General features: G+C 42.6%; 4 protein-coding genes across 6 annotated transcripts in view; 2 read left to right on the forward strand and 2 right to left on the reverse strand.

The window, feature by feature from the left end:
- The first annotated feature begins 1,642 nt into the window (after positions 1-1,642).
- hapstr1a (HUWE1 associated protein modifying stress responses a) lies at positions 1,643-9,888 on the forward strand. Its single transcript, XM_070848089.1, has 5 exons — positions 1,643-2,010; positions 3,135-3,215; positions 3,767-3,834; positions 4,082-4,292; positions 6,163-9,888. Exons 1-5 carry the CDS (start codon positions 1,815-1,817, stop codon positions 6,477-6,479), a joined length of 873 nt encoding a protein of 290 aa, XP_070704190.1. The 5' UTR covers positions 1,643-1,814; the 3' UTR covers positions 6,480-9,888.
- An 808-nt stretch (positions 9,889-10,696) lies between these two features.
- Positions 10,697-14,046, reverse strand: dctn5 (dynactin 5). 2 transcript variants are annotated; one of them, XR_011585576.1, is made up of 7 exons: positions 13,903-14,046; positions 13,646-13,714; positions 13,330-13,448; positions 12,852-12,963; positions 11,813-11,915; positions 11,552-11,701; positions 10,697-11,145 (listed from the first exon to the last, which is right to left on the reverse strand). XR_011585576.1 is itself a non-coding variant. In XM_070847879.1 (6 exons), exons 1-6 carry the CDS (start codon positions 13,948-13,950, stop codon positions 11,604-11,606), a joined length of 549 nt encoding a protein of 182 aa, XP_070703980.1. In that variant the 5' UTR covers positions 13,951-14,046; the 3' UTR covers positions 10,697-11,603. The 2 variants fall into 2 exon arrangements, 1 of the variants encoding a protein (XP_070703980.1); XM_070847879.1 differs by having other exon boundaries at positions 10,697-11,701.
- Positions 14,047-14,491: 445 nt separating this feature from the next.
- Positions 14,492-16,994, forward strand: ndufab1b (NADH:ubiquinone oxidoreductase subunit AB1b). Its single transcript, XM_070848044.1, has 5 exons — positions 14,492-14,687; positions 15,559-15,678; positions 15,991-16,078; positions 16,579-16,694; positions 16,787-16,994. The coding sequence occupies exons 1-4, from the start codon at positions 14,517-14,519 to the stop codon at positions 16,668-16,670; spliced, it is 471 nt and encodes a 156-aa protein (XP_070704145.1). The 5' UTR covers positions 14,492-14,516; the 3' UTR covers positions 16,671-16,694; positions 16,787-16,994.
- A 4,998-nt stretch (positions 16,995-21,992) lies between these two features.
- LOC139216192 (trinucleotide repeat-containing gene 6A protein-like) overlaps positions 21,993-27,960 on the reverse strand; it is a 31,836-nt gene continuing 25,868 nt past the window's right edge. For both annotated transcript variants that reach the window (XM_070847259.1, XM_070847260.1), the window contains 10 exons: positions 27,750-27,830; positions 27,451-27,625; positions 27,174-27,320; positions 26,808-26,978; positions 26,556-26,696; positions 25,986-26,093; positions 25,642-25,872; positions 25,306-25,376; positions 24,967-25,106; positions 21,993-23,801 (listed from right to left, as the gene is read on the reverse strand). In XM_070847259.1, the coding sequence (XP_070703360.1) occupies positions 23,453-23,801; positions 24,967-25,106; positions 25,306-25,376; positions 25,642-25,872; positions 25,986-26,093; positions 26,556-26,696; positions 26,808-26,978; positions 27,174-27,320; positions 27,451-27,625; positions 27,750-27,830 (1,614 nt within the window). In that variant the 3' untranslated portion in view covers positions 21,993-23,452. The remainder of the gene's footprint in view (positions 23,802-24,966; positions 25,107-25,305; positions 25,377-25,641; positions 25,873-25,985; positions 26,094-26,555; positions 26,697-26,807; positions 26,979-27,173; positions 27,321-27,450; positions 27,626-27,749; positions 27,831-27,960) is intronic.

Genomic DNA, 27,960 nt, shown 5'->3' on the forward strand with positions numbered 1-27,960 from the left:
ACAGGGTGACTTTTATTATTTTCTTACTTTATTTATTTTTCCAATGACCTGCATTTTACTGTAGCTTCATTCAACTTTAAGTAACTTGAACGCAGGATCTGTAATTCAGTATTTATAGGGTGTGCTTTAGCATTTGAAGAGGCTCCTCTTAATTCTCTTAGGGGCATTTTGTTGATAGCAGATTATTTTCAAATGACCTGAAAGTTTCAACCATGGGCTGCTTTAAGCTGCATTTATTCAATTTACTTATTATATTTATTTGAATTCATTTGCTTGTTTATCTAAAATGTATTCATTTAATACTAGCGCATTTTTATGTAATATAAGTGTGATTTCGTGGTTCTCTTCAAGTTGCTTTGTGTTAACGCAAAAGATTCCAGGTGTCTGCCTGCATGATGTGGTGTTTTGCTGCAAAGAATCGTGTTACTGGTATAATTAATGTTTATACAGACAATGTTAAACTTATAAAATTGTAGGTGCAAATTTAAATCAGGTGAATTCAAAATTCCTGCATTATCCATCCACAAAATAACCCTGCAATCTCTTTCCTATATATATATAGACACAACAAATTGGACGCAATGTCACTGCACTGTGGAGAAATGCACAATTTTGTCTCTTGTTTTTTATTTCAAAGTACACTAAAGATAGAACTTAACACATTTATTATCAACTAAGCAAGAAAATAAAATAAAAATGCCACTATAAGAGCTTGTTTCAAAATTGTGAATCGTTTACAGCACTACAACAATTTGACTTATTGGTGAAACGCACCAACTATTATGTAACTTGGTATTACCATTGTGTAGAACAACCTTTATCCAATGTCCACTTGAAGCTTTAACTGGTTCAAATCCGCAGTGCTGAGACCAGCCTGTCGATGGCTCAAACAGACAAGCCCTCACATTATGAGTAAATGGCACCATCCAGTGGAAATCAATGGTACACATTCGGATTTGGCCTCAGATTCTGGCGCAGTTGGGCTATTTATGAATCATTCTCGTTTGTTATAGCAATTTATGTTTGGTGTTGTTAATTATTATCGTTTTTAAAGCATATAAAAACTATATTTTTACATTGTTTTCATGGGTGAAGTATTTCATACGAGTCAAATGTGGACTTGTAGAAAGTCTATGGTCGTCACCTAATATTAGAGGCTAGTTTGGCTGTTTGTAATAGTTTATACGATTACTACAGTCCTGTGCTTATGAATTAATCAGATGGAGCAATAAATCATCTCATGGGATTATAATAATGACGATATGGTTTTCAAAATATTATATTATATTATATTATATTATATTATATTATATTATATTATATTATATTATATTATATTATATTATATTATATTATAATTAGCTTTTTTTAAATTATTATTTTAATAGCAGTTTTCATAAAAACTTGGACTCTCTTTCAAGCTTTAGTAATGGGGAATTTTCACTGAGGATCTTTTGTGTCAATTTTGTGACGGACGTGTCGGAGAGCCAATGAAACTCCGAGTTAGTCCCACGAGCCCACCCTGCAGTGCCCGTATGGCCAATTGTTGTTGACATGTAGAGTAATGGGCGGGACGAAGCGTATAACAGGGTAGTCTGCTTTGTATATATACCGACGTCGGCAACTGGGAAAAATAGTTAGCTAAGCGTATCTTCACAGATGATAGCAATAGAGAGCAACGTAACATTGTAGTACGAAATAGTAATATTCTAACAGTATTCATGAATTTGCTCACATAAATCTTTATACAGTTGCCAGATATTAATCTACTAACATATTAAAAGCGAATTTTCAACGAGTTTTTGGTGCATTAAATGGAGGAGAAGAAGGAAGACGGAGACTCGGAGATACAGGAACACGGACCCGAGCACTGGTTCTCAAAATGGGAGCGGCAGTGTTTGGCCGAAGCGGAGCAAAGGGAGCCGAGCGAGGAGGAGGCCGACAACGACCAGGATAAACTGTGGCATCTCTTCCAGAACTCCGCCACTGCTGTGGCTCAGCTATACAAAGGTTCATACCAGCGCTTTCCGTTTGCTTGGTCCTTTAATAAGGGCACTCACACTGCCAGTGTGCCTTTGGCTTGTTGGTTAGCAAACTGGCTATTTACTAAGCTTCGCTGTGAACTAACCTTAGCGTCCGTGTCGGCAGAATGCTAACTAACGCTAGCTCGTTAGCAAACTCGCTGGCCAGTACAGGGTAACGTTTACAGCTGATTTTGCAATGCTAAATTTAGCTAGCCTGTGTTAGCCGGTGCCAAATTTGAGTTATGAAGTAAAATCTGGTGGAATACACCTGTTTCGATTGTTGAACAACCGCAGCTAAATTGCGTGACATTAATAAAGTGGCTGAAGTTAACATGAATTTCTTTGTCAATACGCTAGCTTGTTGACAAGTTAGACAGCAGCGCATAGCTAACGTAACGTTAGCCAGGCTAGTTACAAAATGGCGATGGTAACAACAATCGTATCTACGCGACATTCCCAGATGTCAGTCTCCTGTGTACTGTCAGTCTAACCATCTGTTTTACCGGACGCGATTCGCTGTCTGAAATGTGTTTTTAGCAGAAAAAGTTGGCAGTACAGAAGTGGACACTTGTGTTCAAACGCCCAGTTTGCTGCTGAGTGAACAGTTTGTTTAGCAACGCGTAGCCAGCGTTATATTCACAAAATGGCGAGGAGAGTATTGGTTCGCTGTGGAAATATTGGTTTGTCTACACTCTGCTATGGCTTTCGTGTTCTCTAGCATGATGAATTCTCGTCCTCAGTGTCGGTGCTCAAGTTGTTAAGTCTATCCATGTCTGGCATGTATGTTAGACATGGCTTTGCAACTTAACTGCTGAGAGTGCAGTTAAGTTGGTGTGTCGGTGCTTTCATGCTAAACCAGCTTCTGCCAGGCTGGCCATCTAGCGCTGGCTGATAGTTATTTTTATGCCAAACCCTGTCCATGCAATTGTAGATGCAAGACAAAATGGCGAATGAAAATGATCTTCATTGAAACCCCGTTGTCAGCAAATTGTTGTGTCTCTCAGATGTTTTGCTGTTCTAATGTGTTGTTGTTTTAAGGGTTCCTTCCTTTTATGTTACCACTGCATGTCGTGCATAGATATCAAATATATTTCCCCTTTCCTCCCACAGACCGAGTATGCCATCAGCAGGGCCTGTCACTGTGGGTGCCATTTCAGAACTCTGCTACAGCAGTGACCAACCTCTACAAAGGTATCTAACCACATCCTGCTTCCCTCCACCCTTGTGTTTTAGAGCAAGATTTATTGATCTGCCAACTACTGCACATGGCTGTTTTTGCGCTTCATTCCATCAATATGGATTGCAGCTGGTTATCGTTGTACTTGCAGAGGAAGACGTGATTTTATCGATGGCTCGTCCAACATGTGGTTAACAGACATGGTCATTATCACTGTTATCAACACCATATTGATCAGTCGCTCACAGGGCTTGTATGTTTTTGTATGTCAGTGAAGACATGGTTACTGAGAGGTTTAAAAAAACCCAGAGCAGACTGCATTTTAAAACTTTAAACAATGTCAGAAATCCATCAGTGAAACGGAGGATGCTTATTGTAGACAGAACAAGCTTGTACTGGATTTGAATCTTAATTTGGCAGACTGTCTCCCAAAAATTGGGCAGCTGAATCCATAGTAGAGTAGTGCTAGCTAGGTCACTGTTAATGGTACCATACATATGTGCCTGGTTGTGGAATGTGCGATAAAGCACGCTGATTATTTTCATGATGTCTTGCACCATCGCAGAGAGTGTGGAGGCCCATCAGAGAAGCTTTGATCGGGGCATCCAGATAGGCCATCAACGCCGGAATAAGGTAGGTCTTGTTCATCTTGTACTTTTTCTGAGACTCCTCCATTCTTTTGTATTTGGACCGATTGTGTTTTTACACCCCCCAGTCATATTTGTCTGGCATTTAGGAACCACATGTTTACATACTACATGTTTTACCTGTTCTAGTTTTATGCAACAGTGGTGTTGAGGGGAAGCAAGAGCTCATTAGTGTTTCTTGATAAAAATGAAAGCTTGGTTAACTGATGGATCACTTTTGTATTGGCCTGCAGGACATGTTGGCCTGGGTGAAAAAGCGTCGGAGAACCATCCGTAGGGAGGATCTCATCAGCTTTCTTTGCGGCAAAGCACCACCACACAGGAGTAGCAGGGCCAACCCTCGGCTGGCCATGGTGGCCCCCAGCCGGGCTAATTCGCCAGCTGAGACTGGCTCATCTGTGGAAGCAGACCTCCAGCCCTTCAGGGAGGCCATAGCGCTGCATGGTGAGGATACTTAAGTGCAAGCCTTGTTCACAGGTTATACACCAGAAACTTGATTTATAACCCAGGAGGCAGTGACATAGTTGGATATAAAACCACTGGTGCTGCTGGTATCTAAAGGCAGTATAGATCATGTTGCATTGCTGTTTTTGTGTGCAGACATGCTCACACTGGATCTACTGATTTCACAAATTTAACAGATTTAAGATTTGGCAATCTACTGTAAAGTGGTTAAAATGTGGTAAAAATATCAACTGGATCATTTGATAATATAAAGGCAGTTGCCTAAATTGGAACAAATGATTGTGTCTAAGCACTGAACTGCGGCATGTCCTTCAGTCATCGTACACTGCCACATGTGCCTCAGAGATAAGGGTGTGTTGTGCACGGCTATTGGCCAATGGTGAGAGACGGCCTCAATTTGTTAGACCTTTGTGTGAGTGAGGGAAGGAACATGTGAGACGTTCCCACTCAATACCTAAAGCCACGTAGTTTTTTAAAATTTTTTATTTATTCACCTGGGTTTTTAGATATGCAGATGCAACTGTATCTATTGGTAATCTGATTACATTAAAGTCTGTTGGTATTTCTGTCGTGCTGTCAGCGCAATTGAATATTTAGAACTTTATCTGAGGGTCTCCACATTTTAAAGGGGCCATTTAGGGTATAGCTGAGCTTAGTTGGATGATGATAGGCAGTTGGTGGTTTAAGTTACAGAAATGCAAGTTCAGTCTGTGTCAGGAGGTTTCAGTGTCTCCCTTCTCGGTTATCGTTACCTTTTTTACGTTTCACTACTGATGTTTGTGTGTGTTGGGATCAACAGTTATTTTGAATTGTTAGGACAAGTTAGACTTCTGTCAACTGCATCCACGACTGACAGTCAGACTCACAGATTTGTGTTCAGTGTGGTAACGCACACAAACTTTTAATGCCTTTCTATGTGTAGCACAAAACCAGTTGTGTATTTCCATAACGTCGCCACTGCATGAGGGCTTTTATCTGCTGGATTAATAATGAGAAAGTTGCATCACAAATGCTGTGCATACTGTACATGTCCATTTATGCAGCATTTTTATTCTTAGAGTTGGGGTGGGTTGGTTGGTTGGTTTACCACACTGTGGTTTGAAGTCACACCTGTCACGTCTCTTGTAAAGTCTCAGACTGAACAGAACGATTTAAACAAAAAAAAAAAGGCTGCTGTAAGATTTCTGTATGCAACAGAGCCTAAGTTTTGTCAGTGATTTGTTTGAGACGGCTGTGTCGAGCACTGTTTTGTGGCAAACGTCCACATGCCATTCTGAAGAAGCTTGAACCTGACTCCCTGAAATAACAGCCCGAGCGAGTGACTTTGACAAATGATGAAGTCCTGTCAAAAGGCTGTTTACTTGCTGTGTCCTTGCAAGGGGATCTCTACCCTAGCCGCACATTTTGATAGCCCCTAACTAGTTATGTCTGAGACAGAAATAAGCGACATGCCTTTTACATCTTTAAATTAGGTCTGGGATGTATGGGCTTTAAACACTCTCTGCCCCAATGTGTCAGTGTCGCTTTGATGAGACAGCTGTTATTTGGTGTCATACAAATATGATGAGTGTTGGATTGATGCATCCCTGATGTGCTTGCTTGTCAGTAATTTGCTGTTGGCCCACTCAAAAGACCCCATCGATCATCTAGCCATCACTCAAATTCATTCAACATGATGTTTTTTTTCTCTTCTAAATCCTAATATGTCGCTTGCCTCATATTAAAGTGGACACAGATTTTTTTTATTTTATTCAGGACATCAAATATCTCTATGAATTAGCATGCTTATCTGACGTATTTCTTCAGTCATTGACACCCCATGTCTGTTGCTCCTCTCCTCCTTCCTCAGGTCTGAGTGGAGCCATGGCGAGTATCAGTGTGCGCTCCGGTGCTCCAGGGTCTCCCACACACGTGAGCGGGAGCAGCAGTAATGGAGGCAGTGCTGGTGGTGGTGGTTCTTCCGGTTCGGGGCCGGTGTGCCGCAGCAGGCGCAATGGGCTCCAAGACGTCGACCTGAACACTTTCATCTCAGAGGAGATGGCACTGCATCTGGACTCTACAGGTGCCGCCTCTGCTGGAGGGGGAGGAACCAGGAAACGAAACTCCACCCAGTGTAGTGATGTCATCACAGACTCCCCTACACACAAACGCAACAGGATGATCTGATCTGCTGCCTGCCTATTTGTGTGAGGGCGTGGGGGGGGGGAAGCCTTCAAAGTCAAGGCTAGCAGAGGGGGATGGATGGGCTTATGTGGACAGATGCACAGATGGACATGTGGACGCTCGGATGCCTGGCTGTGCAAAAGAACCCGGGTTGAAAATGGAAACTGGGACTGAAGGTCTCAGTTTGGTCTATTCATGTTGAATGAATTCTATTCTTTGTCTCCTTTCCCTACACTATTACTACAAATCACTCATCTGCAATCAGCACTTGATGAGCGTGTGTGTGCGTGCGTGCGTGCGTGTGTGTGTGTGTGTGTGTTTGAGGGCGACTGGAAGGTCTGGATGACATCGCGCACTCAGACATCGCTGCCCTGGAAAGGAGACAACGAAGGAAGCCACCAACCCATCCTGGGATGCAGACAGTTCTCATAAGGGGTGAAAATGCACTGTGCTGCTTGACGAGTAAAAGCCACTTGATCCTTGACACATTTGTGCCCTTCCCTCCCTTAACCTCACTCATCCTCACCCACCACCTTAATATGGAAGTGAGGGCCATGATCAAATCGTCTCACTCAGTGAATCAAGTTGCTCGCCAAATGTTGGACCCGACTCTGTCAGAGACTCACCTCTGCGTCAAACAACCCACGTGTTCTTTCTGTCATTGCAGCTCTTGGTTGATGTTGCCTGTCAGTGGTGGCGCTAAATCGCCCAGTGGGAGTAAATCTGTGGCATCGTCCTGCCTCATCTGCCACTTGTACCCAGTTACATTTCTCTGGCTACTAGGTCGATGGTGTATAACTACCAATAGCAGGCCATTCATGTTGGGACACTTAGACCATCTTCTCTGTTAACTACTCTGCTTCAACAGTGGCTTGATTTAGTTCAGCCAGTCGCCCTTTTTGTTTTTAGTTCTTCAACCACCAGTGTTAAAATTCTAGGTTTGTTGCCACTGCTTGCAGCAGTGATAGCCAAGTTAATTTTTGCATTCTCTCACCTTGTTTTTTTTTTTTTTTTTTTAATAATTTCTTTTGGTTCTTGTTGAGGATAATGGAAAGGAATTTTTTTTGTTTTGTTTTTATGTATACAGCTTCTCAGACAGCCTGTTTGCTGACTGCGACGCCCCCTCCCCCCCCTTTACCCCAGTCTTCTTACATAAACGGCTGCTGTTTTATGTGATCTTGTGATTATTCTGATGAGTTGCAATAAGGATTTTTGCACTTAGCTTTCACCTCTTACTCATGCAAATACAAATCGGCTCTTCCATTGTATCCCAGTCGTAGCCTTGTCCTGCCCCAAACGGACCCGCTCGTGGTCGGTCCGCACATTGCCAGTTGGTGCTTAGAAAAAGTAAACACTTTGATATGAGTAGAAATGGAGCGCTCACACGCACCTCTGGTCCCAAAGACTCTTCAAAAGGATTTCCGATCAAGTTGCGGAGCTTCCCTGTGTGTGGGCCCTACTCGTCTTCATAGCCTCCCTGTCAAATATTTGAACTAATCAGAAGATCATCTGTGCTGTAAAGGAAGCGTCACAGAAATGTTCTTACAAAGGTAGCAATTCTCAACAGAGCCACCAAACATGGCAGCCAGTGCACATAAGGCACTGGGTAATTTGGCCAGAGTGTCGGACGGGGTGTTAGGACACTGTCTGCTTTTTGTGTAAGGGGCGTGTGCAGTAATGAGACGGATGGGTTTGGTTTTACTTGGTACAGGATAATGCAGCTCGGGGCTTGTTTCATTCTTGAAATGGTTGTTGCCTTCCATCCTTCTGTAAGGGAATAGAGTAGGAGACACTGATATCACATGAGTCAGAAATTTGGGTACATTAAGCAACGTGTGAAGTAACGTGAACTGGTACTGTGCTGATGTTCAGCTTGTTTTAGAGTCTTTAACAAAAGATTATTATTGGAGTTAAATCTGAGCTTGTTTGTGGGCGTTATAAACTCAATTGTTGGAATATGCTTTCATTTAGCATAGGAAGCTAACAAAGTGCAAATGATTTAAAAAAAAAAAAAAAAAAAAAAAAAAAAAATCTTGGGTTGTCTAATTCTTAAACAGTTCTAAATATTACCAGTGATACCCTGCCATAGACCGCTCAGCTCTACCTGTAATACCTGCTGTAGCTGACTTGTGAGATGTCAATGTTTCCCTCTCTCTTTTTTTTTTTCGTTTCTTTTCTTAATTTGCATTGACTTGTTCACTCCCCCCTTCACCTTCAGGACCCAGACAGCGGGCTTTCTTTTGTTGTATAAAGCATGCCAGTTTTTAACTTCTGTTACATTTTGGTCACACATTTCATTCTTTGCGTTCTAGGTTGGCTTTTATATTCCTACATGATTACTGGCTTGTCGGTGAAAGAAAAGAACCAGGCTGAGATTTGTTGATTCTGTCAAAATGAATGAAGAGTTGTACGTTTTATGGAATGAAACCACTGAATTAGACTGATCAAAATGTTGACCTCATATTGGAAAATGTAGATTTGGTTCGGCTAAAGTGAGCCTCTGATTACTGTGAAGGAGGGCTAGCTAGTAATTTATGTTTTTGCCAAAAAAAAAAAAGTAAGCAAACAATGTCTTGTAAGTTCGGAGTAGCTTCAGCTATCACAGGTCTGATGGGTAATGTAACACAATGGAAGGATCCATGTTCCCTGAAAAGGAACCCCCCCCCCCCCCCCCCAAGGATCGTGTTTAGAGTCCGTCACAGTTTCAGATTGTGTGACCTTGCAGGCCGCTCACGGCAGACCTTGGTGTTGGAGGCCGACAGCAGATTGGAGACGGAGTGAATCCTGAGGACTGACCTGACGGCGTGTCCACACGCTCCTCATTAAATCAGAGGAATGCATTTAGAGTATCTTAGTTGTTTTTCTCCCTCCTGACACAACACTCCACATCGGTAGCATTCTCGACTCAAACTAAATGATCTAGTTGAAATGAGTAGTTATAACCCCTGTGTTTCTGTTGCATGACAACATGTCAGTTAAAGGGAAGATGCAAAGCGTCTGCTGACAGGAAAAGTAATCTAAAACTCACTCTATTAATGGATAGAGTTTGTTTGGTCCCCCCCCCCCCCCCCCCCCCCCAAAAAAAAACCTCAACTAAAGCATTTGCTCCGAGCAGGATCGTGCCGTCTTTCCAGTCCCGCAGTGTGAAACCCCATCGATTAGCCTGGTTATAATAGAGGGGGCACTTTGTGTTTTTCTTTTCTTCCCCTGAGCCAGTCACCGGCCCTCATCCACATTGTTTCAAAAGGCTGACTCATGCCACGTGTCTCTGGAGCCAACACTATTATCAGCTGTTTCTTGATACTTATTTGTTTAAAAAGTAATAAATGGCTAATCTATATACTTAACATTTAATTGTTGGTATGATATATGTGGTTCACATTGTAAAAGAAATAAAACCATTGAGTTGCAATTGGATGGACCATGTTTCATTAAAAAAAAAGAAAGAAAATAGAATTTTGTTTTATTTGGTTCTTAATTGCTTTTGCTTAATATTGAATTCATAGGTGTTCGTTATTAACACGTCCTACACAGGCACTTTATCAGTTAAGCAGATGTTTTGTGAACTCAACAACTTGCACCACAGGTTCCCTCTGCAGACTCCAGTAACAATATTCTAACAATATAAAGAATATTCTGATTCTAGTGTTTTGTTAAAGTCCAGCAGCTTTAAGGCTCACAGGAATGACATGAGCAGGTTTGGCATTTCTTTGAATGAAGCTGTAATTCAGGCCACTAGGAGGTGCTACAGTACAGGACTACAGATGTCTCTAACTATGATCACACTGTGTCTCTCAGCCTTTCTGTTATCTTTAAAAGGTCCCTTCTGGAATCTGTGACCTCGCTGTGGACTAATGTGTTGGTTAGACATCAAGGAGACGCACAGTGTGTTTTGATACGTGACACTGAATGTAAATATAACTTGTTTGTTTACAAGAAACCTCAAGGCTAGCGTAAAGGTGCCCTGTGCAATTTAGCAAGCATTTTACGATTGGAAGGATTTTTTTGTTTTTTAGGATCTGTAAGACAATTCCATTAGAAAACCAGCAGCTCAGTTGTCATATCTGTAATATAATCACATTATAAATCAAAATAAAAGCTGATATTATGGAGTCAAGAATAAGAAAGAAAAGTTACTGGAGGAAAAATTAAAAAGGCAAAATGAACAGTTTTGTGTTGTAAACCACGAGACGGAGACGGAGCCCTTTATGAGGCAGATTTTCAAGCATTTATATTTAATCGCAGCACTATTCTAGATGTTGGCTCTAATGTTTTCTATGCTCACAGAAAGTGACAAAAGCAAAACACAGAGGGCTGTCCTACGTATTCAAATTAAAACGACATGCTCTGAAGCATAACAAAATAAAAATCCATAGTATTAAATAAGATTTATGACAAGTTACATGAGCAAACAAAGAAGGCAAACGAACGTGTTCTTCAAAATCAGAAATAAAATGACAAACTTAAACAACAGAATATTTGTCACTAATTGTTGATGTGAGTTTACTTCTTTGTTGCCCAAATGAAGTGCGGGCACCAGTGATGTGCATGTACGGCCAACATCCTCAAACACAACTCTTTTGGTCCATGGCTGTCACATAGTATATTTACAGGCTGTGTTCCCACATCCCTCAGTCACCTCCTTCCTCCACCTCCTCATCTTCATCAGCTGCTGTCGGAGAGCAAAGATTGCGATTGTCAGCAGGCGCACAAAGGTCATCGAGTTTCTCCGCAGCACACTGACCAGGAAAAAAAGCATCGGCCTACATGAACATACCAAAAAAAAAATCCCAGAGCCTGTAGGTTGAGGGCTTTTATCCGTGCACCTTTAAGACATCTCGGACTGGCTGGGACGGTAAAAATGAGCAGTTTACTAACGAGATGCGAGATTTCTAAGACTTCTTAAGACCAATTTGGAGCTGCAAACATTACTGCAAAGTTACTCTGCAGCTGTATTCAATTCTTATACTCAAAACTAGAATCATACGTGGGCTCTTAATAGGACCGAATGTTTTTCCTTGGGCAGAGAAACTCTGGGGTTCGGAGTCCATTTCAGGCTGAGGAGAGACCCTGACCTGGAAGTGGCAGGAAAGAGTGTGGATCCTGCTGGAGGTTTTAGGGCAGGACTCAGATCTGACTGAGGGGCAGGAACTTCTGGTAGTAGCTCTTGGTCACGTCAATCATCAGGTCCTGCGTGCACTCTGGGAGCTCTCCGGAAAACAGACCTGAGAGACGGAGGAAGACGGATGATGGGTAAACACACAAGGGGGGAGAGAGAGATAAGAAAGGGGTGTGTGTGTGTGTGTGTGTGTGTGTGTGTGTGTGCTGTAGCTGACCTGGGCACCCAGAGAAGACGGTGAAAGGCGGCACCACGGTCTCAGGAGGGAGCACGGTGTTGTCTAAGATCTTGCAGCAGTCCTTCAGCACACAGCGACGACCCTGCAGAGAGCAAACAGCAAATTAATGAACATCTATTTGTCAAATGCTTTAACTGACTCCGCGTTTTCTTCACCCCTTGCTACACACACAGAACATGTGTAGTGCAAAATACCAAAAAACAACATGACAACATAATCTCAACAATTTTTTTGTTTTTTTTAATAAAGGAGTAATGACAATTATCCAGTACAGCAGTAAGGCTAGTTATACTGTATTTCTCCCGTGTTTTTATTGTAATTGTGCATATTAAGGTCATTTCAGATTTGTATAATCGTCGACATCTAAGCTGTTCATATGTTCTTTTCTAACATTTAAAGAATGCAAAGCGTTGCCAAAATGTCAGCTGATACAATAACGTCCATGCTGCAGATCCAGCATACTTAATTGGTCCTGCTTTTTTAAATAAGCTGACACATTATCTGTTGTTTATTGTCCAGTCTTGCTCAGCCATGTCCTTTCAGGTTTGAATGTTTAGGCTCTGGTGACATCTCGTGGACAATTGCCCTTTGTTATTTTATTCTATTTTATTTACTAAACAACTGGGCAGTTAAATGACACGAGTCTATACAATTGACAGACATCTCTGTTTATAAAATGTTTTTTTTTTTTCAATTGTGGAATCCATCAAGTCAGTGGTTATTAATGTGATCAGCTCCTGCTGAGGCACGACTGCTTAAGTATTTCATTTCACATTCCATCCCCGGTCTGTGCCCCTGCTCAAAGCAGCCTGCCAGCAGTTTGCTGCTGTGCTCGGTTCATCTGAACATGACTGCCATGTGACTGCATCACCACAGGCAAGAGGAGACACTGCTTCTGTTTGTCCTCTCACGCTGGGGCAGGGCTCCGTCTCTTTCACTTTATCTATATTTAAGCTCGGTTGTGAGTGTGTGTGTGTGTGTGTGTGTGTGTGTGTGTGTGCGCTTTCGTCCCACTCACTATGACACAGTTCTTGCCAATGTGGACGTAGGAACCAATCTGCGCTGCGTTGACCACACAGTCCTCCTCGATGAAGACGTGGTCTCCGATGTGCAGCGGGAAGAACGCCACTCTGGAAGAAGAGATGAAAGTTGATGCGTGTGTGTTTATTTGATGGGGATGCTGCTACCAGAAATGAAAGAGACCCAAAATAAGTCTGTAAGCCTGCCCTCAGTCAGGTGGTCGGAGGATTTGCTGTCCAGTACACCAGTGGAAACAATTACTTAATGAGAATGAAAATCAGTCTGCTATGATTTGAAAGCCAATTGTTTCAGTGATTTTTTGAAGCAAGAATGCCAAACTTTATTGGGTCCAGCTTCTCTTTTCTTGGGCTGATACAAGATGAAGGTTTCTGGGTTTCGTCTTTGGTCTTCACTGCTTCCTCACCTTTTACAGGCACATCTGTCTGGATATTTGCCACAGGAGAGGAATACATTACCCTTTGCTGAACTTTTTGAAAGGTGGTCGAATGACACTCCGGCTCTTCACCACACAGTGTCTGCCCACCCTGACGTTAGCCAGGTCTCCTCTGATGATGCAGTCATTCATGACAATAGTCTGGAGGAGAAAACACACACACACACACACACACACACACACACACACACACACACACACACACACACACACACACACACACACACACACACACACACACACACACACACACATACAGTTTGAGCTACATTAGCTGCCCTGACAGCGAGCTGTATGATTCAGTATCAGACAGTTATGTTTCTGTTTTCTCCCTTTACTTTGCCATTGAGGACGATGTTTTGACTCCCGCAAAGCACCGACTGTCTGCTCACTTTGTTGCCAGAAGCCTGAAATAAAACAATAGAAAATGTTACTAACAGAATTAAAGCCTTGTTTCTGTCTTTATTATCTATCTAAACTGAGCACAAACAATAACTTCAGTCATCCAACGCCCAACGCCCCGTCCAGCTACAATTAGCCAAATAGCAAGAAGCTAGCTAGCTAGCTAGCAACGGCTTAAAACCAAACACATTACCGTCTCAATGTATTCCGCTTTGTTGTACAGTATTTCAGACAACTCCATGACTTTGGATTGGGTAAAATATTCAACACGGTTGGAATAATTCGTGGATAATAAGAGATAATAATAATGTTTTTGCTCTCTGCTCTGCTGACAGTTCTCTGTGCTTCTCCTCCTCTCTCGACTGTGATGAATGGATTCTCAGACAGTTAAATCGATTGCCAAATCATCGGCAGATTTCGTTAAGCAAATTAAACAGTCGGCTGGTCTTTGTTGTATTTTAATTGTATTTAAGACTTTTAATTGTATATACAAAGTGTCACACCTCCTGTTCTCCTCCTTTGGGTCATCTGGCGAGGTAGTTAATTATCAGACAGCATGACTCTGTGATTGATTGCTCTTCCCTGAGATGAATCTTAGTTCCTTATCACTTTTGTATTTTACCTTTTATTATTATAATAGTGTATTTTTGTTGTCCGTAAATAGTAAATAACACTGTAAAGCACAAATAAAATAAAACACGCTAAATAAAGACACGGCTTGTGTTGTGCGCATGCGTACTGCGGAGCCCTTGACCCCGTTTCTTCTTCGCCTTGCACGCTGGGAACTACCAGTCACTTTTCTCCGTCATGGCGGCTCGTGTCCTGCAGCAGTGCGTCCGCTCGCTCGCCCGGCCCTCGCTGAGGCTCGCCTCCGGTAATTTAGCAGTCAGAGCGGCTGCCGCTCCGGTAACAGCCCTCCACCGACCTGTCTCCTTCGCCGCGGACAGCCGAAGGACGCGGTGGCTCGGACAGAGCCGGGTGAGTCTCCGGTAACATTGAACAGTCGTGGCCTGCTGTGACCTACCGACGTCTTTCAAAACTACAGTGTTAACCTAGGCTGCTACAAGTTCACGATGGCACGCATGCAGGCTGTTTTACCACCAGTGAAAATCTGCCTGTCTGATGTCCTGCCCGAAGTTCATGAAACATTGGAAAGTCATATTTCTGATTACACAACAGCCATGTTTTGCTCGTTAGCTCGCTAGCTAACTAGCTAGCAAATTTGGTGAGTTCAGTGACACATTAGTGTTGATGTTAACCTAAACACCATCTGGCTAATTCTGGCTAAGCCATAGCTAACTGAGCTTTGCCAGGCAAGCATGAGCTGTGGTGTGTATGATGTTGGCCTGTTATTTGGGGAAAGGAAGTTGATTTATATAGTCATAATGTAGTGGCTAAGTAAGTGATGCAAGCTTTAGCAAATCATGTAACTCCTAAAATCAGTGAAGCATATACAGAAGGAAAGCAGGAGTTATATTTATGTTGCCCACATCTCATTAAATTGAATTATAACAATAGAAGAAAGAATACAAGAACAGAAACACACACACACTCAAAGTGTGAAGATCAGCCTCCTTATTGTTTGTCTGCCTCCCCCAGAAAAGAGTGAGTGACATTAGAAGACTAATGTAATAAGAATAAGAATTAAAACAATAAAAATGAGAAGAATACTTTGCAAATTAAGATCCCGTACATTTGATGTGAACAGCAGTGTGGGTGTCTCTGTCGAGGTTTTTATTATTGATGTGTGACTGCAGTGACTGTTTGCCCATCCAGCTTTAACACCATCCTCTTCCAGACCTCACAACACTGTGACCCATCATGACCCTCCCTCCTTCTCCCCTCGCAGATCCCCTCAGTGGGTGTGTTGTGCCGACAGTATGGAGACCTGCCCCCCCTCACCCTAGAGGTCATCAGAGAACGTGTCATGTATGTCCTCAAGCTCTACGACAAGATCAACCCCGAGAAGGTGAGCGCCAGCAAGAAACAATTACTGAAAGTTTCCCCCCCCCCCCCAACAGGTTATGAAGAAGGAAAAACTTTGAATCATTTACATTTCTATGTGTAATTTGTTTCTAATCAGATAATTTAATTAGAGGCGACTTCACTGTACCTGTGATATTCCCCATGCCAGAGAACACACACTCCACCTCCTGGACCTCTCTAAACAGTGATTTGGTCGTGGGATCATGTAAACAAGACACTTCCATGGTGTGTGAGAGGCTGATGAATAAGCTGGGGTGAAAACGTCTAATGTCTGTTGGTATTTTCTGCCCCACAGCTGCAGACAGCCTCCCACTTCATGAAAGACCTAGGTCTGGACAGCTTGGACCAAGTGGAGATCATCATGGCCATGGAGGATGAGTTTGGTGAGTGTCCGGCGGCACGCCAGCCTGCGAGTTAAAATATCACGCGGTCACATTCGTGCAAGCGCATGGTGATCATTATTATTGGCCCTTCCTTCACCGGAGGGTCGGCGTGGGCATCACCGAGCCACCCTCTCCTCGGAGGGTTCGGTCAGCAGTGAAGGAAAGTGTTTTCTGAGATGTAATAACATTAAAAAAAAAAAAGAGGGATAATGTAGCAGCAAGCCAGCCATTATTCCAAAATATACCCTGGCAGGGTGATTTTCAGTAATGACTGCTGCTCGCTCTACGTTATCCTGCCTATTACACAGAAATCAGACACACATAATATTATTGCTGCTGATTCATTTCATATTCAGATATTTTGCAAACATCAAGTCTCGTCAATGTCAATCTTTCCATCGATGCAAAAGTAGTTTCTGTGGTGCGTTCAGGTGCAGCTTTTAACAGAAAATGGAAGTGTTTTAACAGCACCTTGTCCTCCGTGTGCGTCTCTCCTGCAGGCTTTGAGATCCCTGACGCAGAAGCAGAGAAGCTGATGAGTCCAGCGGAGATTGTACAATATATCGCAGACAAGAAGGACATTTATGAATAGTTTGTTCTACAGTTCACTGCAGAGGTCGGCGTCTCCTTTGTATCTTCTCGCTTTCTGGTTTTAGCCCCCATGCTCCTTTGTGATCGCTCATCGTCTCTTTTGTATGTTTCTTCCAGAGAGGTTGACACCCAGCGTGACCCCACAGGAAGTACTCACGAAGCAGATTGGAGCCAAACTATTTCCCACTTCCCGCACGTCAGCTCTTCTGTCCATTACAGCGTTGTTGGCGTCCGCGGCCGCGTCTTGTGTTTTGACTGTATTTAAATGAACATGTGCTTTTGGAGCGTGGAGATAAAACAAAATAATAAACAAGGTAATATCACAGTTTTTTTTTTTTCTCTTCTTCCAGCTCCACCCTGTGGTTTCGATGTATAATTTCTCATGACTAGATCAATAAAGACACATACTGTATAGTTTTGTGCGTCTCTGCTGTGGTGTTCATTCCCACATGGCAGAAGGAGCCTGAATGTGTCTTTTAGCTGGCATTGAGTTCAGAACATTAAGGCATGTGAATATTTTTCATGTTAAAGCTGTTTGGACTATGAAAATCAGACAAATGTCAAATGTTCTTAGTAAAAAGTTTTTAAAAGATTCAGCATCAAATTCAGATTTCTGAAATGTGCAAATCTTTAATTCTGGATCGAGAGTAAACTCAGCAGGGAAAGTAACTACATACATTTACTGAAGAACTAATTGTTTAAAAGTTTTTGAGGCATTTTCTGTATAATTCTCTTCATAGGGATCTACTTCACTTTTATCTGACTCATAGTTACCGAGTTACTTTTCAGATCAAGACTTTACTGATATACTTATAATCCCATAATCTGTTAAACAACTGTTTAGAGGCCCAAAGAGTAGAATTATTCAGTATTACACACAAAAAGAATGAAGATTAAGGAAAACACCTGAATATTTCACCACTTCATTTCCAATAAGTGCCATCCTTTACCTGAGGACTTCAGTAGGTACAAGTAAGAGCTTAAAACCTCATCTGTATCATTAAGGGAAAATAGAACATTTAGAAATGGATACTGGGGGACTATATTGTGAATTCCTTCAAATATCAACCTTAGAAAAAATGGTGGGAAAGCTGCACAGAAGCATCACAAGTTAAAACGGTTACAGCCAAAGCATGGTCCTGAAGGAGAAATGAGGAGTCCAGGAGGCAACCAGAGTCATTGTTAGTCTTTTATTGAGGGTTGTACCCAAGTTTTACAGCTTTGTATGACGGCTGCAGGAGCCAGAGGGTTACAAACAGTAATCAGTATACGAGTACAGCCAACAGAAGACCTACTACCTACTACTCTACACCTTAGTACAGATTCTCTTAAGAGCACTAAAATCCAGAAAAATAAGAGAAAAAAAAATACAGAACAAACCAAGCAACAAAGGAAGGAGAATTAAAAGATTAAATGAAACCAAACAAATAGACAGCATCAGAGGAGACATTCAATTATTAGAGCACACTGGAGTTGGTTTTCTATACCTTGTAATATCAGGCGACTTCGTTTTTGTCAATTTTTATACCCATACAAATAAAGATTGTCCTTCAAAAAGTGCAGTTTCCCCCAAAGTTTAAGATAAAATCCTTTGATGACCCGAGGAAGACATTTGAAAATAAAAAGGTACTTCCTGTTTTGTTTGTAAGAGAGGAAGACTTCCTCTCGTTGATTATAGACACTACGTTTATATTCTCATATATATATATGTATATATATATATATATATATATATATTATATAGTTTCAACAGTCTCCCAAAGCAATGTGCATAATAGGTTTACAGGTGATCCAACTACACACTGTGGATTGATAGAATCTCTATAAAAAACATTGTAGTTGTGTAAAATTTGCAGTTTCACCGGCCTCACTCCCCTCAGCTTATTGAAGAGGAGACAAGCTGTGAAAATAAAGAAATGGACTTTGCAAATCTTAACCTGTCCTCCTCTCCTGCTACAACTGGCCCGACGGTTGCTAGGTAATAAAGGTTTTTTCAGTTTTTTATTATTATCATTATTATTAGTAGTAGTAGTACTAGTAGTACGATTCAACGATGGCACAACATGTTTGAGGAATATTATTGGGAATCCCATCTCAGCTGTGTTTTTTTAAACTTTTTGGGTTTTTCCTTTTTTATCGAAAGAAAGCAAAAAAAACAAAACAAACAAAAAAAAAAAAAACACCCAAGGTGGACATGGAAGCCTGGGTTCAACACTCCACTGCATAGTCTCTCTGAGCGACACCCCACCCCCTGCCCTCTGAACTGTACCCACCCCCCCACCCCGATGACCCCGCCCGCCCCACCCACATCTTTGTGCTGGTTAGACTAAAGCTTTTCAGGGTTTGTTTGTGTGTATTCATACTAAATGTAAAATGACAAAAAAGACAGCAGATTCTCACAGTTTGTTTTTTTTTCTTTCTTTTGTTTGTTTTTTTTTTTGTTTTTTTTGTGTGTCAAAAAATAGCCTTAGCGCTTTTGATCGACATTAGGAGCCGTTGGGTGTGTGTTATGATATAATATAGCATTTGCTCACAGGATACTTAAGTCAAGAGAAAAACAGAGTCACATTATTTTTTTTCTTACACAATAAAAAAAGTAGAGTATCACCAGCCAGCTTCCCTCCTCTCCTACCCTCTTTCCTTCCTTCCTTCCTTCCTCCCCTCATCTTGCCCTCTCGGGAAGCTGCTTGGCAGCCCTGGGGATTGTACATTGCTCATGGTGGTTTTCACTTACTGAAAAGGTTTTCCTCACATCATCCTTTTGCAAATGACATTTTTCTTCAAGCATTTAACATTGTCCAGCTTTTTAAATACACGTACACAACAACTGAAAAGGAAAAAAAAAAAAAAAAATTTATCGATCCCTTTCCTTCCCTCTCACCCTCCCTCCACAATTTGGCATGATAATGTTCAATCAAACACACACACACACACACACACACACAGTAGATTGGACGAGACAAACAGAGCGAGATTAAGCTGGGAACCAAAACAGTAACATCATCAATGAGAGGCGTTTTACAGACGTTGCTTGTCCCTTCTCTAACAGCAGAACAATGCTGCCTCCTCAGCTGCTGATCCGGGGTCAGTTTGTGTCCCACTAATAGTTAAGGTTAGGATACTGAGGAGAGACACAACTGCCCCCGGATCAGTGCCGGGAGAGAGGCATCACCAAAATCAGAATGAATGAAGTGTAAAACTATTTCAGCAAGAGCGGAAAAGGAATATAGACTATTGGAGTTCACTTGCCCCGGACCCCCTGTCAGTTTTGCGCGTCCTCTCCAGTGGTTAAGCTTCGGAGCTGGAGAGGGAGAGCTGATCCTGGATAAGCCAGCGAAGGGGCAAGTGTGACCCTGTGTCCCTGAAGAGCCAGGACGAACCAGCCAATCACGAGTCACATCCCCTCGCCTGTTTCACTGCGGGCCGTTTCAAACGAGCTTAAGACACAAGCACGTCCACGGCAACAGCCCCAACGGTCACCATGACGACCAGGCTTGGTCAGAACAGTTGTTGAATACTAGAGTAGTTGATTTACTTTTTTCCTGTACTTTTCTGGTTCCACATTTTAGGCTGATCAGGTGCCACAGAAGGCAGATCGAGGCTTCGGTCGTCATTTCTAACTTTTTAAACCGTTTTCAGCTACATTCTGGCTTTGACGAGCCGGCCCAGTGAACGGGGAGAGGTAAACCTGGAGAGGAGGGCGACACACCCACCCTCCCTCTTCTCTTGCTCCTGCACTGGGGCCAACAAAGCACCATCTTCTCCAGTCACAGCACGCACACACACATACACCAGTTGAGAACATGTAGACACCCATACACACACACAAACGTTACCCTGTCACAATACACAGACACACCTTCTCGCTCAGACAAACCTGAAAATCCAAACTACACCAGCAAGCCGTCCGTCTGACCGTCTGTCTCGGCCTTTCCTCTAGTCCACCCAAGTGCAAAATCCAAGGCTCCTCAGTTCAATTTGTCAAATTAAGTTAACTCAGACACGAATGACAAACATGGTTCAGATGTTCCACTTGATAACATTTGTTAAACAAGACAAAAACAATCACAAATAAGAGATACAGTATATATAGTTTAAGCAAAGAGATCTGGAATTAAGTAAACTAATCTTTTGAATTATTTGGTAGAGAGCAGTTCAATACTGGCACACACCACTGTCAAGTCTGGCTAATACTCAAGGTTCTGTCTCACTATGTACGCTTTAAAGTTGTTAAATATTCACGGCTAAACTTAAAAACACAACTAAAGCCAACGTTTCGAGTACTTCTGAAATAAAAACCTCTATATCGGAGGGGGGAAACACACGACCACTCGCACACAACAGGCTTAAACACCAAATAATTACACGATGAAGAAAAGAAATTAAGGTCCATGGCTTCGCTAATGCTGACTTCCTCGCTCACACACACACACACACACACTCTCTGAAGCTTTTGTTTTTCCCCGGATATTGTGCATCGTATTAACTAAACAATCACTGGTAGATGGGTGAATTCACTATTCACACGTGTATTTTCTCGACAAACACCACTGGTGGATTTACATTCGCGCTGTTCTCACACACGACCCCCTCACCCTGCACCCCCCAGCGGTAGAACTCACATCTGCTGGTACGGAGCATCCTAACACACACACACACACACACACACACACGATTCATCAGGTCAGGAACTTCAGATGAGTACCCCCCTCCCCCACCCAAAGGAAAAAAAACCAAAAACAAACAAAAAAAAACAGTACAACAATACAATCATATTCTATTTGTAAACAGGTAGAAGCCACTTGACTTGTTGCATCTTCGGACACAATTAGGATCAAGGCAATGAAATGTGGACGACTTTTGCACTGTTAAAATAGTATCTTCAACCAAAACAAGATTTTTAAAGTTTTTCTTCTTTCCTTTTTTCAAAACACCATTTGTGGCAATGAGAGTGATTAAAAAAGCAAGTAATATATTTAGCATTTTGTTGTACTTAATGAAACATTTAAAACATTTCGAGACACGGGAAAGAAAAAGAAAAAAAAAAAAGCGCCTCTCAGTAGGCCATGTGAGAGGCTACAGTATGCATAGATACAGATTCGCCTTTCTCTTGGTTTATAAGTCTGACACGACAGAACGTTTTCCACTGACAGTCACACACTCACACAATAACACTCCCCACTTTTGATTCTTACATCAGTGGAGTGGAGGACTGGAGGAGAGGAGGAAGAGGAGGCGAGAAGGAGCGTTGGGATTTCTACAGCCCGTCCTCCACCCCCCTCCCCCACATTAGGAACCCCCCCTCCCTCAAAAGACAGCATATTGAAAGCAGTGTGTTGAGCTTCTCCAGCTTAAAGCAGTTATTTGGCAGAGAAAAAAAAAACTTACAGACCTATACATAGTTTTCAGTGCTAGAAGTTGGATTTTCCTTTCCTACAAGGAGTAGTAGTTTTTTTTTTTTTTAATTCACCTACAAGGGGGGGAAAACTGGCTTGATTTCCTGAGAACCATTGCTGGTTATTTAGCAGACAAAGAGGAATAGTTCAAATAACCAACGCCATGGCCAAAAACACTGATCCGAATTCCCAGAGTTACAAAGCATCGTCTTCATCCTCAATAAGAGTTTAATTTTTTGTTGTTTTTCTATTCGTTTTATGCATTTTTATTTTATTTTTTTTCAATTTTTTAATTTTTTTTTTTGAGTGTTTTCTATTTTATTCCATCTTCTCTTTAAAATGAAGAATGAACACACGTTCCGCCTCCTAAGTCTTGTAAACAAGAGGTTGCAGTGTGGCACCTCCAAAACATTGAAAGCCTATTCTGAAAGTGCTGTCCCCTCCCTGCCCCCTAGGGGGCCAGCGGGAGGGCTTGCTAGATAGGCCCCGCCCCCTACATTAGGGCAGCGGGGCTTGCTAGTCCCAGCTGCGGCTACAGTCCTTTGCACTGCAGAGCTCAACGTTCTTTAGTTTTAAAACAAAATTGGTGCAATACTTTTTAATGTCACTTTTACTATCACCAGATAATCCTCCTAAGTCAGCTTTTATTCTTCTTTAACTATCTGTTGATCTTGAACTCCACGACAACGCAGTAAGGTAGGCGTGCCAAGGCAGAGAGGAGCGCACACATACTCATTCACGCACGCAGTCACACACACACACAAAGTACATCCGCACACACACACACACACGTGCGCGTGCACACACATACACACATACGGTAAGGACCTCAATGAGTAAACAGCTACACTGGAAAAACTGGCTGCTCCCTCTATATTGCAGATTATATATACTGAGAAAAAACCACATTCAGTGCAAAGTTAAAAAAGCTCATACTCCAACATTGTCAGCAAACAAATGCAAAAAAAAAAAATAAAACAAAAAGAAAACGTTAAAAATGAAAAGAATTGGAATTCAAATAAACATGACGAATGAAACAAAAAATATATATATATATCATAATGAGCTCGATTGAAGCTTTTTTCGGTCTGAAAGAGCACTACCTGGAAGCAAATATCCATCCGTTCACATTATAGAATTGGCCTGCATGATTCAAGTATTCCGACTGATATGTTTTTGGGCTAAAACAAAGTGGACATATGTGCAGAGAGAGAAACGTAACTTGTTTTCCACAGGGGAGACCCCGTTTTGTTGAATATCTTGTAAGTGAGAAAGAGTCCAACTAGTGCCATTGCGTTTATAACTACTTTTTTTTTTCATTTTCTTCTGCTGATTATTGATAATTCTCTAGTGACCCTTCCCCCAGCCTGTTTGATTGGCAGGCGGTTCACATGGAGTCCCCACCCCCTGTCAGGTGATCCACCGGGAGGAAGGAGCTGATTGGAGAAGGGCTGCTGATCCTCCCTGCCTCGGTGCCACTGGGGCTCCCCCACAGGCTACTGGAATAGTTGGGCCCGCCCCAGAGAGAGGAGCTGTGGAGATCGCTGCTGTTCCACTGGTTGGGTTCAGGAGCGCGGCTGGGAAAGGGGTGGGACTGATCCATTCTGCTCTGAGAGGAGCCTATGGCCTGCCAGCCAGAGGAGGGAGTGGCCATTGACTGCCCTTGTGCAAAGAAACGGTTGATTTCCTCCTCGCTGGCAAACTCAGCCAGAATAGTAGTGTTCCCCAAAACACACCTGCAGAGAGACGACAGGTGAGACACCGAGCAGGGGAGCGAGTGCTACTCTAAAACATCCACTAGCAGGATGTTTGTATGCCATCAAGAAACCAGGTTACACAAGAAATCACAGACCCTGTTTACACAGAGTGCAGTAATCTGGTAGCTGGAAAACTGTTTACATGCAGCAGATCAATAATTACATGCCTCCCCCACCACTACTATAATGTAAATGTTTGTCAGTAATTTATGAATTCTATTCTACTCAATGGTCTAACGATGGTCTGTGAAAGATGCTGTAGTTTTCTTCTGTTTCTGGACTTGTTGTTTGTAAAGGTATACGCTGCACTTTGGTCCTGGCTCATCTAAATGTATTGTGTCTTATAAGCCCATAAGGGGCTTTGCAATCTCCAGGAGAAATATACCGGGGAAATGAGGTGCAGTTGTGGTCAAAAGCTGACATACATTTAGTTTTCAATCATTTCTACAACTTTTATTTTTCTGTGATGAATGATTGGAATGCGTTCGTCTTTGTCTCAAAAAACATTCATGAGGGTTGCTTTTTGTGAATTTAACGTGGTCTTTTGAAAATTTGACCCAATCTGCTGCATCTCAGCAGCAGGTGATGGCTTGCACTTTCTTCCTGATCATGGCAGTGACACAACTGTACCATGCACTTTATACTTATAAACAATTCAGACCTGTAGCTACTTTGAAATGGCTCCAAGTGACTTTTCTGACTTCAAGTTCAATGATCTGCTTTTTCAGATTTGTGCCGAGCTTTTCCCACAGTAGCATTCATGGCTGTGTCTGATGAGTGCATCAAACGAGACTTATTCAAAGGGGCTCAGAAAAGTCACCAGCTGTGATCAATCCTAATCGCTCACATGAAGTTAAGAGGCCATGCCACTAAGCAAATTTGATTGACGAATAACAAGGCTACCACAATAAACATGTTCTTTACAAGTGTGTGTAAACTTCTTTTGTTATGTTTAATCTCCTGCTCTGGTTACAGTGACTGGGTTTCTTGTTTATATAGAACTTGGCTTACTAGTAATAGGCAAATACAGCACAGTTGTTTGAGTGCATGGAAACACACTAAACTGTGTGTGTGTGTGTGTGTGTGTGTGTGTGTGTGTGTGTGTGTGTGTGTGTGTGTGTGTGTGTGTGAGAGATGCCCTTACATGTGCAGGCTCTTCTGGGCCTTGGCAGCCTCATCCTTGGAGCTGTAGCATACCACGGCATTACCATGCGGCAGGTTGAGGTGGAATGTGATTAGAGGGCCGTGCTGCATGCACAAGGTCCTCAGAGTAGAGCCGTCAATCTGTGAGACAAATAGGTCGACACACACACACACAGAGGATAAACAGAGACCGTTGATCATCATTACATTATGAATGAGAGCTCTGTGTTTCTATGATTTTAAGACAGAATGGAAAAGATCCCCAACCAGCAGCATGACAGGATGGATGACAGTAACAAAAAACACAGATTAAATGTTACATTTATGTATGTGCAAGTACCTGAGGTGTGAGATTTTTCAGAACAAGCCATTGGGTTCTCCCTGAGCTGTTGCTGTCACCCCAACTGGAACCTGCCGATACACACAGTGTGGAATCACAATCAGATAAGATAACGACCTTTTTATGTGAGATGAATGAGTGCAAGTATAAAGGAGAAAGTGGACAAGTGGAAAGGTACAGGCTAGTGGTGTCGCCTGGAAATACAACATATAATTTCCAGTGACTCTGTCCTTGCAGAGAATATGTCACAAAAGACATTTTGATATTAAAATATTATAATAATATAATATAATATTCGAGGTAGTGTAGTGTATGTTCATCTCCCTCTGCTCTCACCAGGTGTGTATCTGGACTCAGAGGAGCCCCACCCCCCCAACCTCAGGGCAGAGCCATCCCAGCCGGAGGAGGCAGGGCTGGGCTTCTGGCTGGTGAGGCCAGGTGGTGGTCTGGAGGGGGCTGCCACAGACAGCGCCTTGGGAGGCAGGGGGACCTTCCACAGCTCATGGGCCAAGGAGGAGTTGGACACAGAACCACCGCCGGGAGACCACTTTGACTCACTGGGTCTGGCTGCAAGGACAGGAGAGCATTTCAATGTTTTCTATTTCTGCTCGAAATTCTTTTACATTATTTGGCTCCAGAGGTGGAGGGAAAAGGACAAGATGGCAAAGAGGAACACATACCTGAAGTGCTTTGTGCTGTACTGGTGAGGGAACCGCTGTGGCTGGAGGCACGAATGGATGACCAGGCACTGTTAGAAGGCATCGTGGTGTTCAGTGATGAGGATGGCCCTGCAAGACACAAAGAGGTGGAGGGCTTAATGGTTGAAAGAGCATTTTGTCAAATCTGAATCATTTCTAATTATCAAACCTGAATCTTTGTAAAATATATAAAAAGCATTTTGATAAGTCTACGCAGGTTTAGCTTTTAACATTTTTATGAAAAAACAAAAAATTATAATTCAACTGAGATCTGGAGTAAGACACCAGAAAAACTACAAATAGTGCAATCGTCTGTAGGTACAACCTGATAATGAGATCCGAGCAGCACAACAAATTCAATGTTAAAATATGACAGTCTGAGACATTTCAACAGGTGTGGCATATTATTATTGTTATTGTATTTCATTTGAGTCAACACTCACGAACAGACAGCCCAGTTCACAATACTTGCTTCTTTCCCCAAGAAACCACCTTTGACCTTCAAAACGCAAGCCTAGTTTGTGTTTATGTTCGGCCACATGTGTGACCTACCGTTGTTCCTGTCCCTGAGGTGGTCTGTGTCGCGGACGGTGTTGATGGAGAGGTTGTTGATGACACTGCCGGGGGTCACATAAGGGTCAGTCTCAGGGTCAATGTTGGGGTAACCTTTCCAAGGCTCCCCGGGCCGGAACTCTGCAGACACACACACACATATAGAGATTAGTGATTTTCAATGCAAACATTTTGTTTTGAGCATGTCTGCATTGTGTGTTTGTTTGTTTGTGCACGTAAAAGCCTGTGTACCTGGGGGCCAGGTGACAGTGTTTCCATGGGGCGGGGGGGAGTTGGCACGGGGCGGCCAGCCATCGCCCACCGAGCCCATTGATTGGCCGGGAGGACTCAGGGGAGATGGGCCAGGAGACAGGAAGTCATAGAAGGGAGAGTCCTCCAGACGCAGCCCAGACGACATAGCACCTGTGGGCCGAACAAATACAATCATAAGGACACAATCATACACACAAAAACTTGTTTGATTAAAAAAAAACTGCCATTCATAAAATTACCCTAACCAAACATTTTAGTCAGCATGTACTCTGATGGCACTTTTAATAGCAACAGGCCAGTTTGATGTTATGGTATGAGCTCTCACAAACACAGGTTCTTCCATACCAGGTTTGTTGTTCTGCTCCAGAGGGTCAGTAGCCCAAAGTTTCTTCAGTCTGGACTGGGGCAGCTCTTTGTAGCTCACAGATCCGCCACCACTGCTACCACCACCAACTCCCATGTCCAGGGATACATTCAGGTTAGAGTTCAAGCCTGGAAGATGGGGTGGAGGAAGAGAGAAAAAACTTAAACATATGATCATATTCAACAGAAATAACTACACATACATGATTTGTCATTAAAATTTCAGGGAATATGTGAACTCTAATAGCAGCTAACATACTTAAAGGGAAGTTGCTGAAGGATCCGAGAGCAGCAGCATCCTTCTGCATCTCGGGGGTATTGTGGGACAAATAGTTATCCAAGTATGGTTTGAGGGGTGGGGCCTGTTTCAGCAGGGAGGGGTCCAGGTGCCGTGGGGGCTGCATCATTGATGGAGACGAACCAATAGGACGTGTCTGAGCAGAGGAGATAGAAGGTTGCAGAAAACCAATCAATGAACCAACACCATACTGCCGAACCATGAAATGAAAACTCTTGAAATTTTGAGTGAAATGCAGCAAGATTTTTGGGGGGACACACCTGTTCATTCTGACGTCCCACGGGCATGGCTCTCTGGCTCTGAGCTTTCTGCTGTTGCTGCTGCTGCTGGAGGAGAAGACGCTGTGCACAGACAAGAAAAAAATGTAAATAAAAACACTTTGCTGATGTTTTTTTAGACTAAGAGGAAACATGAATGAACTGGTTTGTATTCCTGTATTAAGAAGTTAAGTCTTCAGTTGAAGAAAATACA

The sequence above is a fragment of the Pempheris klunzingeri genome, chromosome 17 (genome assembly GCF_042242105.1).
Source record: "Pempheris klunzingeri isolate RE-2024b chromosome 17, fPemKlu1.hap1, whole genome shotgun sequence".
Taxonomy (NCBI): domain Eukaryota; kingdom Metazoa; phylum Chordata; class Actinopteri; order Acropomatiformes; family Pempheridae; genus Pempheris; species Pempheris klunzingeri.

What these genes read in the sequence shown, in the direction of transcription:
- ndufab1b (XM_070848044.1), top strand. Translation starts at nt 14,517, where the DNA reads ATGGCGGCTCGTGTCCTGCAGCAGTGCGTCCGCTCGCTCGCCCGGCCC. An exon ending in ACAAGATCAACCCCGAGAAG is followed by an intron (nt 15,679 to 15,990) that starts GTGAGCGCCAGC and finishes TCTGCCCCACAG; the next exon opens with CTGCAGACAGCCTCCCACTT. An exon ending in GGCCATGGAGGATGAGTTTG is followed by an intron (nt 16,079 to 16,578) that starts GTGAGTGTCCGG and finishes TCTCTCCTGCAG; the next exon opens with GCTTTGAGATCCCTGACGCA.
- dctn5 (XM_070847879.1), bottom strand. Translation starts at nt 13,950, where the DNA reads ATGGAGTTGTCTGAAATACTGTACAACAAAGCGGAATACATTGAGACG. An exon ending in AAGCGGAATACATTGAGACG is followed by an intron (nt 13,715 to 13,902) that starts GTAATGTGTTTG and finishes GTTTTATTTCAG; the next exon opens with GCTTCTGGCAACAAAGTGAG. An exon ending in TTCAAAAAGTTCAGCAAAGG is followed by an intron (nt 12,964 to 13,329) that starts GTAATGTATTCC and finishes CTCTTCTTCCAG; the next exon opens with AGTGGCGTTCTTCCCGCTGC.
- hapstr1a (XM_070848089.1), top strand. Translation starts at nt 1,815, where the DNA reads ATGGAGGAGAAGAAGGAAGACGGAGACTCGGAGATACAGGAACACGGA. An exon ending in AGTGACCAACCTCTACAAAG is followed by an intron (nt 3,216 to 3,766) that starts GTATCTAACCAC and finishes GCACCATCGCAG; the next exon opens with AGAGTGTGGAGGCCCATCAG. An exon ending in GCCATCAACGCCGGAATAAG is followed by an intron (nt 3,835 to 4,081) that starts GTAGGTCTTGTT and finishes ATTGGCCTGCAG; the next exon opens with GACATGTTGGCCTGGGTGAA.